The sequence below is a fragment of the Nothobranchius furzeri genome, chromosome 6 (genome assembly GCF_043380555.1).
Source record: "Nothobranchius furzeri strain GRZ-AD chromosome 6, NfurGRZ-RIMD1, whole genome shotgun sequence".
NCBI classification, from domain to species: domain Eukaryota; kingdom Metazoa; phylum Chordata; class Actinopteri; order Cyprinodontiformes; family Nothobranchiidae; genus Nothobranchius; species Nothobranchius furzeri.
The window spans coordinates 24,526,672-24,541,977 of record NC_091746.1 but is presented as its reverse complement, the minus strand read 5'-3'; the positions used below and the strand labels follow the sequence as shown (position 1 = coordinate 24,541,977).

The 15,306-nt window shown below is 45.1% G+C and overlaps 1 protein-coding gene across 1 annotated transcript in view; it reads right to left on the bottom strand.

Moving 5' to 3' along the window:
- xylt1 (xylosyltransferase I) overlaps positions 1-13,201 on the bottom strand; it is a 131,413-nt gene extending 118,212 nt beyond the window's left edge. The window contains exon 1 of the mRNA XM_015970805.3: positions 12,664-13,201. Within this exon, the coding sequence (XP_015826291.3) occupies positions 12,664-12,933 (270 nt within the window). The 5' untranslated portion in view covers positions 12,934-13,201. The remainder of the gene's footprint in view (positions 1-12,663) is intronic.
- Positions 13,202-15,306: the final 2,105 nt, after the last annotated feature.

Here is a 15,306-nt window from a genome sequence, read left to right as displayed (position 1 = left end):
AGCACGTCTTGCTCGCGTAAGCTGCTGCTTGGCCCTTCCCACGAGACGCGAAGCAGCAGGGGGGCAGCTGTCACCGACCGAGCATGAAGTCACACGAGTGACTTCGTCAGTAAACACAACAACAAGCAGGAGAAAACTACAACATGGCTCCAAAAGATTTGTGTTTTATGTTCTGTCCGTTTTATAATCGCCAATACGGACCTGAAAAACAAAGGAGACCGCTAGCTAGGTGATAACTTCTCACGGGGCCGCACAGTTAGTAACCTTTTTTAAAGTAAAGCAACCGGAAGGCAGTACGTTCTTTATTCTGAAAATCTCGGGAGCTTCTCTCCATTTCCGCGTCCGATTTCCTGTCTTTCCTTCCCCAAAAATGTCGAACTTGACCCGTTTCAGAGGCGTCGCGCGTAGGAAATAGAACCGGCGCGTAAAGGCCGCGACATGCTGCTCCTGAGACGCGGCCGACTCGCGCTGCTGACGGCTCCAGTGGAAAAGGTTCTGTTGACCACAGCGGTTCCTATCAGCAGCTATGACGTGCTGCTGCAGTAACGTGCTGCTGACGGCTACTGTGGAAAGCCGGGGTAAGTGTGTACACTAAAGGGCGATGGTCAGATTCAAAAGGCTAATTTAATATTTGATGTGATCAGCAGTCGTGTGGCTAACCCTGACAGGAAGTGAGCATCTGCCTATTATGCAAACATGTTTATTTGTAACATTCTGTTTACTTTGGCTCTGGCGCCTGATTTGGTCCATTTACTGATTCAGGACACAAGAAGAAACCACGAACCACGGACAGCAACATAAACTCACCAATGCTCTTGACTTTAAAGGGACATTTCAGCCCTAAGAGAAGTTGAGTCTGTCACCATGTTCCCTGGAGGTAGACACGAGGGGAAAAGCCTTTTCCAGGCAGCCCAGTCACCCTCCTGATCTGGCAGTATTATAAGATCTAACTTCTGGTTTATTCCTAAAGGGCTGTCACTTTTCACTGGGAAACATTTAAACCATAATCATGAATGAAGGACACTAGAGGGATAACTTGATATCAGAGTTCAGCAATAATTATCTAAAGGAAAACGTTTGTTCCTGAAGGCTACAAAAATCCTGAAATAGAGTTTGGGTTATTCGGTTTTATCAGTTGTGCTTCATCTAATCCCAATCGGAGCTTCTGTGTAAACCAGCTGAATGGTGTCATGACACCAGCTTACGTCTGAATAGTAACCTTCCCCAACAGAGGAGAACATTACATCTGATCCCTGAGTGAGCAGGAACCATTTCCAGTTAAAGCGTTCAACCACAAAGTCATTGCCAGTCCGACCCCATCTCAACTAACAAGCCTTCAAACCAAACCGGGTTCCCCCGAGGATTACGCCGGGATTTGAGTCAACACCGGATTTGTGGAAGGGATGAGACATTTATCTTTTCTTTCCTTTCCCTCCTCCTGCTTTCTTCTGACTTACATATATGTCTCTCTTTCTCTGCCTTTCTTCTTCTATTCTCGCTCTCTGTCTTAATCACTGAGACAAGTCTTCTGGGCTTCCTGGCATTCAGCTCCAGCGGTGAGAAGAAGAAAGATGGAGGAGAAGGACGAGGAAGAAAAGCACCGCTGTCAGCTCCTCTGCTCCTGCTCCACAGGACTGGAAGAGCAAAAGCTTTCCCCGACAGGCCGGATCGCACTTATCTCTGCTCGGGTGACGCGTCATCGCCCCGTGTCTTCACTAGAGTCTGTCTGCCACAGATCCTCCCCATCTCATGAGAAGAACTCGTTGTTGAGATTAGCGTAAGATGCATTCAGGAAGAAAGGGAAAGGCAGCGTCTTATGCTCGGTGTCATTAGTCTGCGTGGGTTTGATTACGTGATCGTGTGCATTTCCATTCTGTATGAGCAGAATGAGGCGACGCGGCGGCGATGACTTCAGAGGAGAGGGCAGTCAGCTGTGCTTCCCTCAGTAAGATGCGATCATTATCACGGAAAGACAAGACCACTCCAAACTGTCTAATGATCCACTACAGAGGTCTATTCAGGAGGAAGAATACAAGCGGGACGTGTTAGATTAACTGTAAACACTCATCAAAGCCCGAGCCGTAGAAGACATGTGGCTGCCACTTCCTTCTAAACGACCCACATCCTCCCAGCGTAAAGAAAACACATTTACATGTTTTTGTGCCATTAGGGGAAAAAAACACCAGATCGGTGAAATATTCTGTCCACCGTCACACGAGAAGTACGAAAGCCCCCCTTCAGCAGCTGACTGTCATGCTAATTACACCGCGTTGCACGGCTGAACATTAGAGTCGAGCTGTGTTTTAGCTGCAGTAACGTCCATGTTTTAATGTCAGGGAGCATTCAAACGCTTCTACGAGTAAGTCACAGCAACCATTAGTTAGATATGAGGACGTGCTTAATAATGTTAATCATAATCTTAAAACCTCTCCAAAACGCTCATTTTAAAGTGAAAAGCAGCTTTCCACCTTTTCAGGTGCATAAATCCGTAAAGTGGTAGTCCTACCCAGTGCTGTGATTTTATGTAGGCATGTCTAATTATTTTTGCTAAGCCCGCCCTCGTTCCGTAGAGCCCCATGCAACTGGACCTGAGCATTAGCCAATGGCGTTAGACCTCTGCTGACGTGTGTGAGTCACAGGGCGTGTGAAAGTTTAATGAACAAATAAGTCTATAAAAATTATACAGATGTAATTTATACATGAAAACATATAAGAGTAGGAATAAACAGCCTGGTGTGAGAATAATTGTTGTTTTAACTCTGTAGAGATACACGTTCACGAACCAGAGGCTTTGCCTTCAGTCCCGAGCACAGAAGTCGGGAGAAGGGCGTAAGATGCATTCTCCACCTCTAGATGGTGCTGTCTGCTTGAACGAGTATGTAAAATCTACAACAGAAAATAAATCTAAACTTTTTACTTTTTTTTCAGTGTGAGATATCAGCGTCACCAAGCGCTGCCCGGATGGCGGCAAACCAGGAAAATAAAACAAATTCTACATCTCAGTAATATATTTGACCAGTCAGAGCAACCGCCACTAAGCGCTAAGGTAGGAGCAAATAGGTTTTTACTGTCCTTAAATCTAGGGATGCACCGATACGATACTGGTATTGGTATCGGCACTGATACCGATACCAATACCAATACCAGTATCGATTCAATTTCAATTAAATTCAAGTTTATTTATATAGCGCCAACTCACGACAAGAGTCGTCTCAAGGCACTTCACATAATAAACATTCCAGTTCAGGTCAGTTCATTATGCCAATCAGAAATAATGTTTCCTATATAAGGAACGCTAGCAAATTGCATCAAGTCACTGACTAGTGTCAGTGTCTTTACAGCAATCCTCATACTAAGCAAGCATAATCGGTATCGGTAAAAGTCTTTTTGAAAATACTGCGGTGTATTCCGGGTAATTTTTGACCAAGGCTAGGCTACAAGACACCTCCTGTGTATCCTTGCTCAGCTAGCTAAACGGCTAACAAACGGAGAACACACGCCTCTGTAGAACACAAACCTTGGAACATGCCTTGGCTCCCGATGACGTATCTCCTAGGCAACCGTGGCGGGGCCAAGACATCAAGGCAAGGTTCCTTGGCATTGAGAAACACCCCTTGACTACTCGTGCTACTTCCTAGTACAAGGGCCGACCACAACAACCGCCTAGTGTCTGTTGTATTGAGCTAAACTTCAGAGCTTAACCCAAAAACAAACTGAAAACTGAGCTACTGATCAGATCAAATTCCAAAACTAAGTCACACAAATAAATGAGAAAAAGTTCCTTTTCAGCTGAATTTATTATGCTACTCATAAATATTCCTGTAGGACATGTGTGGGTTTGGCATAAATCTGCTGCTATAACTACAGTCAGAGATCATTCTGGAAGTCACGGGTCTAAAAACCCTCCACATGCTGAAGGCCTGGCTCAAAATCACGTTCTCACAAGGATTTGTGAGTTTGTTCTTGTGTTAGCTCTGCACTAAATATCAACATGGATGCCCAACTTCAGACAAAACTAACTCACCCCAAACCCCCATCCATCAGCTACACCGTGAACCTCCTATCTCGTCTGTGTGTGTCTGCTAAGCCTCTTACCTGCGGGATTATTGGCATCGCTAGGTATTATATAGCTTCATTCTTCTGGATGATGCCTTATTAATGTGTTGGTGAATGAAACCATCTGTAACAATGGCTGAGGAGGATGAGAGGAAGGAGAGATGGCTGGGGTGTGTGCATGTTTACAGAGCGATGCAACTCTGCTGGTAATGATGAGCTTACTGTAATGATGCTCTTTGATTTTACAGATCAGACCTACAAAGGCTTCACGCTGAGCACAAAACACACAGATTCCAATGGGTTAATCAGAAAGGTGCATCAGGAAAACACCTGCAAAGAAAAGAAAATCAGAAACACGAAGAAGGTGTGGATCCTGAAGGCAACACGAGGGACAAAATGTCGTGACCTTTATCACATCTCAGCGTAATTTAGAGCTGACATTTCTGACAGAACACTCGTCCACTATTATCAGAACACTACATCTGTGAATATTTTTCAACAAAATGCTGCTCAGGAATAAAAAGGAGACAAATGTCATCGGGATGCCAACGGTGGCCCAATAGAAGCACGATGAAGGTAAAGTACTCAAAGTAGGACATCGGTTAAAAAATGTGGTTCTTCTGTCATTTATTGTAGCTGCAGTTCATTCATTGTGTTTAGCATTTTTTATTTTAGGTGTAAAATTCAAATAAAGTTCAGAAGCTTTTGCAAAATTAGCTAAAGTAACTTGAAATGGTAGTTTGGGGTCATTCAGTGAGACAGAATTCAGGTCTCTCACAACCAAAGTAGACCTACGACAAACACAGAGGAGCTTCAGGTATGCTCTATAAGCGTAAGCAATGTTGAGAGTGACGTCTTTAACAACCATAAGTGCATCTAGACCAGCGGTACTCAAGCACAAGTGGCCAAGGGCCACGCAAAACAATTTCTATGAGTTGACAGTCTGGTCCGGGGGGTTTGGGGGGTCCGGGGGCTAGAGAGAGGAGTTTCGCGGGCCGGGCCACCTATTGAGAGCCTCTGATGTAGAACCATCACTGTTCCTATGTCCAATATCTTTAACGCCAGCGCTTGCTTTCCTGTTACTGTTGGTCTGATATCTGTGTCACATACTCTTGACCCAGTTCGTCTGGCAGGAAATCGTACAGTCTGTCATTTATTTAATCTACAATCTAAAGCCAAGCTGGTGCAGTGAGATAACTCACTCATCATCTTAACTGCTTGTTCCTCAGTAGGGTGATGGGGAGATGGTGCTTACTCAAGCAGTCACTGGGCAAGAGGAGGGGACACCCTGGACGGGACGCCAGTCCTTCACAGGGACATTCTGTCCAAGTGAGAACCAAACGCTCACCTTAAAGGGCTCATCTCCGTATGTGACCCATTCCCGTGGGAGAGGTTAAAGTCCCATTAGTTGTCACACACACAGGTGTGTGTGCGAAATTTGTTCTCCGCATTTGACCCATCCCCAGGGAGCGGTGAGCTGCAGACACAGCCGCGCTCGGGAACCATTTGGTGGTTTAACCCCCCAATCCAACCCCCTTAATGCTGAGTGTCAAGCAGGGAGGCATTGGGTCTCATTTTTCCAAAGTCTTTGGTACGACTCGGTGAGCTGCAGCTGTGGCTGCGCTCTGGAACCATTTGGTGCCCCCCCCCCCCCCCCCCCCAATCCAACCCCTTAAAGCTGAGTATCAAGCAGGGAGGCATTGAGTCCCATTTGGTTAAGCTCTTTGGTATGACCCGACAGGGATTCGAACCCTGATCTCCCAGTCCCACGGTGGACCCTCTAACACTGACAAGGTAAGACATCAACGTTGTCTATTTACCCAAGGAAGAAGAGAGGTGTTGCTGTTAGCCAATCAGAGGAGAGATGTTTCCACATCATGAATATTAATGAGTAAGACTCATAATTTAGTCATTTTCCACCCAACTCTGACGAACTTTGACTTCCTGAAACAGGACTACTCACAAGGCATTCATTCACACCAGAGCCCACAGCTCATTTATTTAAAAACACCCTAATTAGACAGAGATGCCTAAATCCTTTTCCTTTTATGGACAATAACAACCACCATGCACATTAAAACGCAGACATGAGGCACCAGCCCAGTCTGAGCGGCTGCATCCTTTACCAGGTTATCGCAACACAACACGGATGTTTAAAAACCTCGGCTGTGTTTGCTCCTGACTCCATGCTGCAGTTATACATTTGCCCTATTAACTATAATATGGTAATGGAAGGTGCGCCGCTCTCATCGCCTAAGCAAGAGTCAATATAATTGACCGGACTACGTGAGTCATTCCTCTGTGTTTTACGTTTGCAGGGACGTTTCTAACGGTGTAACACCTGCCGGACGGCTGAAGAGCTATTCCTCTGTTACACAATGTCAGCAAAGAATAGAGGAAGTCAGAAACAAAAAGAAGGCAGCAAGCAGATGGTAAGCATGCCGCGATGCGTTCAGCACCTGTGCTAGAAGACGTGCTAAGCAGGGAAGTGTGTGTTTGAGCTGCTGGACAGCACAGCACAAAGTTTCAGAGGTTTAGGATTTCACACCGACAGTCTTCATATTAGTTGGACCGGCTTACTGAAATAACTCGACAGGGTCTTGCACTATGATAATGATAAAATGTTTTTCTGTTGCAATGAGAAGCTTGGTGTCATGTGTACAAATTACTCCTCAACATCAAAGGGTTGGGAGTTTCCTTTCAAGTCCAAGGTGCACACTTCCTCCTTTAGATCTGAATGCGTTCCCGCCGCTCGCAGACGAACAACTCTTGAAGAAGAAGCTGCAACATCACCGCGACGGTTTGAAGGACTGACGGGTAGGACGTGCTTTACCTTCCTCTCATTACGGGTTTTACAGAATTACACGTTGTTGATGCAAAGACTGGGTCGTTTGAATTTTCAAATCACACGGCATATCTTGTGGGTTTGTTTTTCTGGACTATAATTACGTACGTTCAAAGGTCTGTTTAAAGCAGAATGGCTCATTCGCCAAGACGATTTGCTTTTGGGGAGAGACAATTTAACTGCCAATTACCACTGCAAAGGTGGCTTTGATGTAACACAAAACCCGACAGCGGCCGGTGCACGAAGCCGTGCTGGGACAAACGACACCACCAGGAATGAAATGTGAGAAAGAACCGAGTCTGACGTGTGGAAAGGTGGGAAGAGAGGGTTCAGTCGAAGAACGAATGAAAGCTTTTCATGACTAATGAAAATGTGGGCCTTAAAATGATGACGCCATTAAAAATGTCACGCCAGACAACAGCGCTCTTTTGTTTCTCGTGAGAAGTTACGGTTTTAAAAGAGGCGGTGTCGCCTAACGGTGGACTTTCTGCGCTGAACTGAGATTTCTCATCCGATTTTCTTGAGTGGGCAAACTGTTTGAGTGACCAAAAATATGTTAGTTGGAAAATAAATTTTCTCTGAAATCACATTTAGTTTCATTTTAACGTTATTTTAATGCGTTGTTTTGGATCACTTAGAATAAATCAAGCTTGCTTCATCCGGACACAACTTTAATGGACCCTAGCTAAAAACTAAATTATAGCGAAAACTCTGCGGGTTCTTTTATTTTCCTAACTGGAGAATCTAAATCTAATTCATGTCAGTGCAAAAGCTTAGAAACACCTTACTGGTGTCTGTTTGTGATTCATGTAAGTTACATGTCCAACGGTGCTGTTGAAAAAGGAGTTAAAAGACAAAAAGATAAAATTCCTTCAAACGACATAAAATTTCCCCATTTTGGGTATTTTTGCTGATTTTCCACAGAATGCAATTATGTCACAGTAACATTCAAGCTGTCTACCCACAGCCTTGTTTGTACGTATTTATACAAATAATACATCAAACTGTAGGTGTTTCTGTCTCCTTTCATCCACAACCCATTTTACTGCTATATGGGAGTTACGGTTTTCCCTCAGAAGGCAGAATACACACCCAAGCATTTCATACACAGACATAATCTGGTGTAGATAAGCTCTTCCACGTTTTTTTATTTGCTATATCTCCTTAAAAAACACAAGAAAGATCAAAACTGACATGTGACCAACAGGACCTTCTCCTGAGTCCTCTCAGTCCAACATCTGGTTGTCCCACACGGTTTGTCTCAGAGTCACGTTTGAGTCCACATTCCTGTCTGCCACATTAATGTCAGGGGATGAGAAACACAGGTGTGGGGTTACCATGGCGACCACAATAAGCCACTGATTGGTGACCTTAAAGTGACTTTTCGGACTTTTGAATTTTTATGCTCGCGATTGCCCCCTCAGGCCAAAAGCGTAACGGCAGTTTCAAATGTAGGCTCGTGCACGAGGCGCGCATGCTGTACGTGCACACTCCTTAATGAAAATAACAGCTGAGACAGTTCCGTGTGTGTGTGTGTGTGTGGCCCGGAGGACAGAGGACAGGAGAACGCGCAGCTAATTAATTAAATCATTTGGTTCTGTACCTTTCTCTTCAGCACAGCCGACAAAGGTTTATGATGGCAGTCCTCCTGCATGCTCAGATCATTCCCTTCCCTTGCTTGAAAAATTGTTCCAAAATGAAGTTGAACCCACATCTTTTTTATCTGTGAATTCAATGCCGTTCGGCGAGTCTCAAATAAAAATTTGGGCATCTTACTGTAATAAAATTTTATACCATTAATGTAAAAAAGAAACTTAATAAAGAATGTTCACATCCAGAGTCAAACCCAGGTCATCTGCACGAGAGTCAGACATCTTACAAGGTGAGCTACACTCTAGTAACATTCACAGTATCGGTAACATTTATATCCTTGATGACAGCTGAAACAACGTCAAACCAAAGAACGGTTCAAAGCGAAAATGGTTATTTTGTTGCTAATTTGCAGGAAATATCTAGAAGTAAGTTCTACAGAAAGTAGATAAGGGTCCTCAGAAACGTAGCTAGGTTCGTCACTAGGCGTTGGAACAGCGGCAAAGTCGCTGAGTTGGCACTACCTCTCTCTCTGCTGCTAAAGCTACGGATAGCAAATGCTACGGGCTATGCCTGAGCGTGAACGCGCATGAAGCAGCCTGCTCGACCCGAGCATCTCTCTTTTTATGTGATTTTACAGAAAAACAGGCAATCACAGTAAAAATGCCAGGGCTCATTCTACAGGACCAGGGCATTGCAGGAGAATGTATGAAGAAGAAATTTATTATTTCTATACATGTTTTGGCTGTCAAACTTCCATAATGCCCCTTTAACGAGCCACTTTGGTTTTCTTACACGGTTCATACATCAAACGTAGTTTTGTCTCGGATCAGGCAGTAGCTGCATCGGTACCTTTTCAACGTATTTACTTTAATTTTCTAACTTGTCTCAAAGTTCTGAACGAAATAATGGTTCACGAATAGAAGCATTAACCACTGGGCCCCGATGTCCACCGCTGAGACGCTGAAACTGAAAAGTTGTAATGAAAACAATTTCACCAAATTAGCAGCAATAATTAGTGAAGCTTGTTTGTTTAGGAATAAAGTCTGAGCAGCATCTGCTTCATGCTGTCTGTCGTTCTAGACTGTCCTTGGCTTGTGTTTATGCGACAAAGTGTGTGTGTGTGTGTGTGTGTGTGTGTGTGTGTGTGTGTGAGAGAGAGATAATGGTTAACATTGGTTGCTGGAGATATTAACAGTGTTGTATCAAAACATTCATTATATCTCTCACTGGTGTCAAGGACTAGTTTCATAATAACAATAATAATAATAATAATAATAATAATAATAGATCAAACTTGTATAGCGCTTTGTAGGTCACTCAAAGATGCTTCACAAAAATGTAATAAACACAGTAGTTTATTCTTTTAGTTTCTCTAAGAATAAAAATGATGACTAAAATGCTAAAAAGCCAAATCTAACTCTCTACTTATTTTAATATCCTTAAACCCCCCCCCCCTCCCCCAACTGTGTTTTTACAAATCCATCTTAAAACTGTTCCTCAGGTATAAAAACAATCTCACCTTGAAAATGTTTCATGTTTGCTTTGAGAAGCCCTACAATAAAATCTCACTGTTGCTGAAAAACGAAAAGAAGCCAGTAACTAGAGTTAAGTTACGACCTTTGACCTTTCTCCTTTGCTTAAAAAATGTAAAAGTCTGGGGAAAAAAAGAACCTTTTTATGACATGTGATCATCTTAGATGAGCTCATGTGTGTTTATAGACCCCCCCCCCCCCCCCCCGTTTATGCACAAGTATAATTTTAGTTCAGTAATATTTTTGTGTGATTACTGTTGTGTGTGTGTGTGTGTGTGTGTGTGTGTGTGTGAGTCAGCTGTGATCACAAGCTCGCTGAGATGAATCACTTCTGTGGTCTTGGTAGGAACAACACAACAATAACGGATTTCAGTCTGGACCCTAAATGCAAAACGTAGAACACTTACTGGTGTTACCCCGTGTGGCAATAATTCAAAGGGAGAATATGACTTGAGCTCTTCGGGGTTTGAAGATTACAAAAGTGTCCTGTAAAAATAAAAGCATGGTGTGTGAGAAGTAGTTTCAATATTGTTAAGACGTCATCGCTGTGAGATAAGGGCGTGCGATTGTCCTTTTGATCAGTCAGAAGTAAGAAGTGGCCTCCTGTGGGTTTTGCCCAGGTGTAAAAACCCGCATAAGGTGCTCTTCTAAAGGACTGTCGGTGTGAAATGTTTGTTTCTAACGGGAACATTTTGTCACTCAGGGAGCAAAACTGTTCTTTCAAACGGTAAGGCACAAAAATATAGCAAGGCACAGTGGTTGTGCTCTAGTTGGTGCAGCGGCAGCAACAAAGCATTTAATGTACTAAAACTCCAACATGTATATTATAATTTACAATCATCTGTGGTCAAGCGTGACTTCTTCTGCTACCGTACGGTAGAACCATAAACTACACACTACCAGATGTTTGCATGGCTGTGGGAAACCATTAGGAAAGCTTGATGCTATGGAAAACGAGTACAGCAGGGTAATGTCACGTGTACTACCGTGATGGGGGGTCTTTACAAGAGGAGTGAGGTGAACCCCCGCTGGGCACAAGGGTATTATGACAGCATGTGAGGGCTGGGGGGAGTGGAAAGAGAAAGCTGATGACCAGATGTGAGGCTCGGGGGCTCGGAGAACGAAGCTTTCCAAAGCTCCTAACCAGCGTAGCGCAGAGGGCATGGCTTCACTCATCCGGACGGCCTTCACTGGTCTGCTCAACTAACTCTAGTGAGAAAGTGATTTCCAACAGAAGATGATGCACAGATGTATAAAAATCTGAGCGATTAGAAACACGGGTGCTCTACAGGTAGTCAGAGCTTGGGCGAAGACGATAAAAGCAGAGATGATGGTGACAACGTGCTGTGGACAAAAACCCGCCCGCGCTCTCTCAGCAGCCTTTCCGTCAAAGGGAACAACAGGAGACAAACACTAATGACAGCTGTAGCTGCTGCCTGCTGGGCGACACATCCAAAGACGTTCCCGTACAACACATAAAAAAATCCTCCTGTCGTAGCTGCTGGCTCCTTCTGCTCAGGATCAAACTGCTGCTCGCCTCTCCTCTCCTCTCCTCTCAGGCGCGCTCCGTCGGCGCTTATGCGTCACCCCCAGGCTGGGCTGGGCAGCCTTCGCCAAATCACAAACACGAACAAATGAGAGACGAGAGGATGTAAAAGTCTGTGACGAGTATTTGGCCGAGGGTGAGGAGGCGAGTTTCAGGAGGGAGTGAGACAACTGAGCAGCCTCCAGGCTCCCTAACAGGTCACATTTGATTCAAATAGAAACACTAAAAGTGAAATGCAGACGGACAAATTGGTGTTGATGCAGCATGAAAAGGTTCTGACATAACTAATCTGTAGCTGCTGTGAGTGATTCATGAACAGCACATGATAATAACACCCCAGCGAGCCGTCGTTTCTCCTGATTTCCCTCAGGACCAGAGGAAAAGGCCGATGCATCCAATAAAAACTCAACAAGGAGGAAATCTGTTGTGTTAAAGACGGTCTGACTGTTGAACACAACCCGCCGCTGCAGGACTTTCTGCTGTGGAGGTGGCAGCAGGTGGTGTCCCACCTCTCGAGTGAAGTGTGTCTGTAGAGGCTGAAGTGGCTGACTGTCACGCGGGGGATCTACATCACAATCTGCTGCTCTCAGAGGCGCCCACACCGGCGTCGAGGGCACATTTCTGGAGAAGAAGAACGTGGCATGCTTTCCAAGATGGCCCAGACCAGAAGCTCTGCTCAGAAGGATCTAACTCCAGACTGCTGATAACACAGACCGGTCACTTCAACACCAAACGCACCTGGACAGGTAGAGGCTCCTCCAGACCCAGACAAGTGGCTCTTCCACTACCTTATGAAGGGTTTGCCTCCCCTGCTAAGATTCTGCCCTGGAATGAATTGCAAGCTGACTCCTAATTTCCCTCCCAGCTCCGGCTCTTCCTGGACTGGAATGTGTTCATTCTGGCTCCTGACAGTGGGAGCATTCAGCCCAGCAGCCCTGGAGCTAAGACATCCAACAGTTTCTGTTGAGGAGAACCACCTCTCCAACATCTCACCCAGGCCTTACAACAGATCAACTCAAATGTGGACGCCGTGACCCGCCTGCCAGCCCCTCCATCCCCGCTGAGCCTGGCTCAGAGCCCGTCTGTCTTACCGGCTGCTGGATGAGGCGAGACGTGCCCCTCCCCGGCGGAGGAGGATGCTGTCGCTCTGCTCCGCGCTGGAAATAGTCGCTGCCAGCGGCTTTGTTGTCCGGGATATGGTCCCTCTTCTCCCGCACGCTGGAGCCTGCGTTTTCTTCGCCGGAGTCGAGGGTGCTGAAGTTCCACACGACCAGAGTCTGCACCAGCAGCACCGTGAGGGCAGCGATCAGCGCGGACCGCGAGCGGCGGGCCAGCCGGCGAGCGCACGAGCCGCCGACCATCGTCGCACCGGGGCTGCTCGGAGCTGGAGGCCGTGTGTGGCTCTGCGCAGGGTCGACGGGAGGAAAGAGTGGAAGCGGAGGTGGTTGTGGAGGAGGAGGAGGAAGGAGGCTGAGCTTTATGGTGGCGGAGGCGAGGAGGAGCGACGAGAAGGAGAGCCAGAGGGCCACCGTGTGGTGAGAGGGAAGCGGCAGCGGAGCTCCGAGGCACCTCGGTCTCTGTGGGAGAGATGACCGCCTTCTCGGACCACGCGGACAGTCCTCATGTGGCTTTAGGTGCTTCTGACTTTAACCAGTTCGCTAAAGGGCAGGAAGTACCAGGGTTATGCTGGGTCATTCTGGACAGGGGCGGTCACACAGGGTCCCTCCAGGGGGCCTAGTGCCCAAGGCAGAGCAACTAGTTCACGTTTCAGCTTGAGCTAACTTTATGTTGTAATCATTTGTCAAATTTTTTTCTCATAAAAATGGTTGACATCCAAATCTAATGCAAGAGTTGGATTGGTTCAGATTTTAACCAATTTGGATGTAACCTGGGCTCTGGGACTAAGTATGGAATAAATACAGTCTCATGACAATAACACTTGTTTTAGAAATTTTAGTTTCATGCTGTGAAATTATGTATTTGATTTTTATGTTTTTACTTAAAGTACATCAGCAAAAATTTCATCCATAAAAATTCAACTGCAGAATTTCAGCAAAATTGTAACTGAGGTGACCTCCTGGTGACCAAGCCAAAGTAATGTTGGGTTGTGGATTTTAGCCAATCAATCATTTACATAGCAGTTTTTAAAGTGGGAGTTTTGGTGACTGTAGCTGAAGTTGCTTCAGGAGTTTACAGAATTTTCTAAAAATTAATTGTTCTAGCAATAAACTCACAAAGAATGAGCTTTTTACATGTTATTTTTATTATTTGGTGAATATTTTGTTTTATTTTTATTTAATTGTCCACATCAAGAAAATAAAAGTTTGCTTTTGCATTTCCGTTCAATTGAGACCATTTTCTCAAGTTGGGATGAAACTGTGCTCCACCAAACAGTTGACCAGAATGTCAAAGGGTTCAAATCGAATTCCATTTTTCCGGTTGCTGGAGGCTCCGGAGGCCTCCATCTTGACTTCATCCTTCCTTTCCTCCCTTCCTGAAGCTACATACGCTCCTCAGGTTTGGCAGTCAAAGAAAGAAAGTCACAATATCTCCTCCAGCAGGCCCTTTTCATGCACAGCAGGCCTTTTGACTTGTCATGGCAGCAAAAGCACAGGTGTTGCTAAAAACATTAAGCATGGCTCAGTTCTACTCAAATGTCCCAGTAAGTCACAACAATAAACCAGCAGGAGCAGCCAGCAGAGGCTTTGGAGCGAAAGCTGCCGTTTTTACGCCTTAGAAATCAGGAAGACGTATGATCTGAGCTGGAACAGACAGGTGCCGCTCCCACTTCAGCACTAAGTTCAGGCCTGTGGAGGAAACGTGCCGTGTTTGAAGAGTCCTTAACCAAGTCTTTCCCCCAGAATCCAATCACCTCTGGGTTAGAATAGCATAAGCTTTAATCTTTTGCATCTGACAATTATCTTTCAGAAACATATAATTCACGAGGGCTTGTTACCTGCACCGCCGAGCTGTTCTAAATCTGGTGGTGGTCTGAGGGAGGGTGGCGCCAGCGCTCGGCAGGCCTCGCCTCTGTCAGCGCACCCCAGGTCAGCTGTGGCTACATCGTAGCTCATCACCACCAGCATGTGAATGGATGAATGAGTGATTGTGTTGTGAAGTGCCTTGGGGATTTGTAAAACCCTAAGAAGGTGCCATACAATACAGGCCATTTACCTGTCAAATCATTTGAACCCTTTGATGCATGAATTATGAAATCTTCAACCATGATTTTTTTTCATTCATCTTCAGGTGTGAATGAAACAAATTTCAACAAATATTTTTTGTAACATTTAATAATTTACTAATAATTCATTACATGTCCACCTCAGTGGACAGCGTGCATTCTGAACAGGAAATATGTTGGCTTGCCTTACTGAAGCGACGAATGGAGGGGCTCAAATGCAATAAAGTCTTCAACAGCTGTGCTTAATAGCAAAACTAAAAAAAATAAAACAATTTTGAGTACCTGTCCACTGTAGTGACCATTATGCATCACAGGGTTAAAGTCTTCCGCAATGCTAAAGACATTTACCGTTAATCTCTGGAAAAATCCATCGAAATGTTGTTGAAAATGAATGAAATGATGCCCAGCTGTTGAAAAATTAGTAGCTTCGTAACATATGAGCATAAAAATCTGGTCTCTGGGCGACACCACGTTACCTTCTACAGGAGCCCGTGAGGACAAAACACATTTACTGATTTGTACCTCTTCACTCGTCGCCACGGATGAAGGA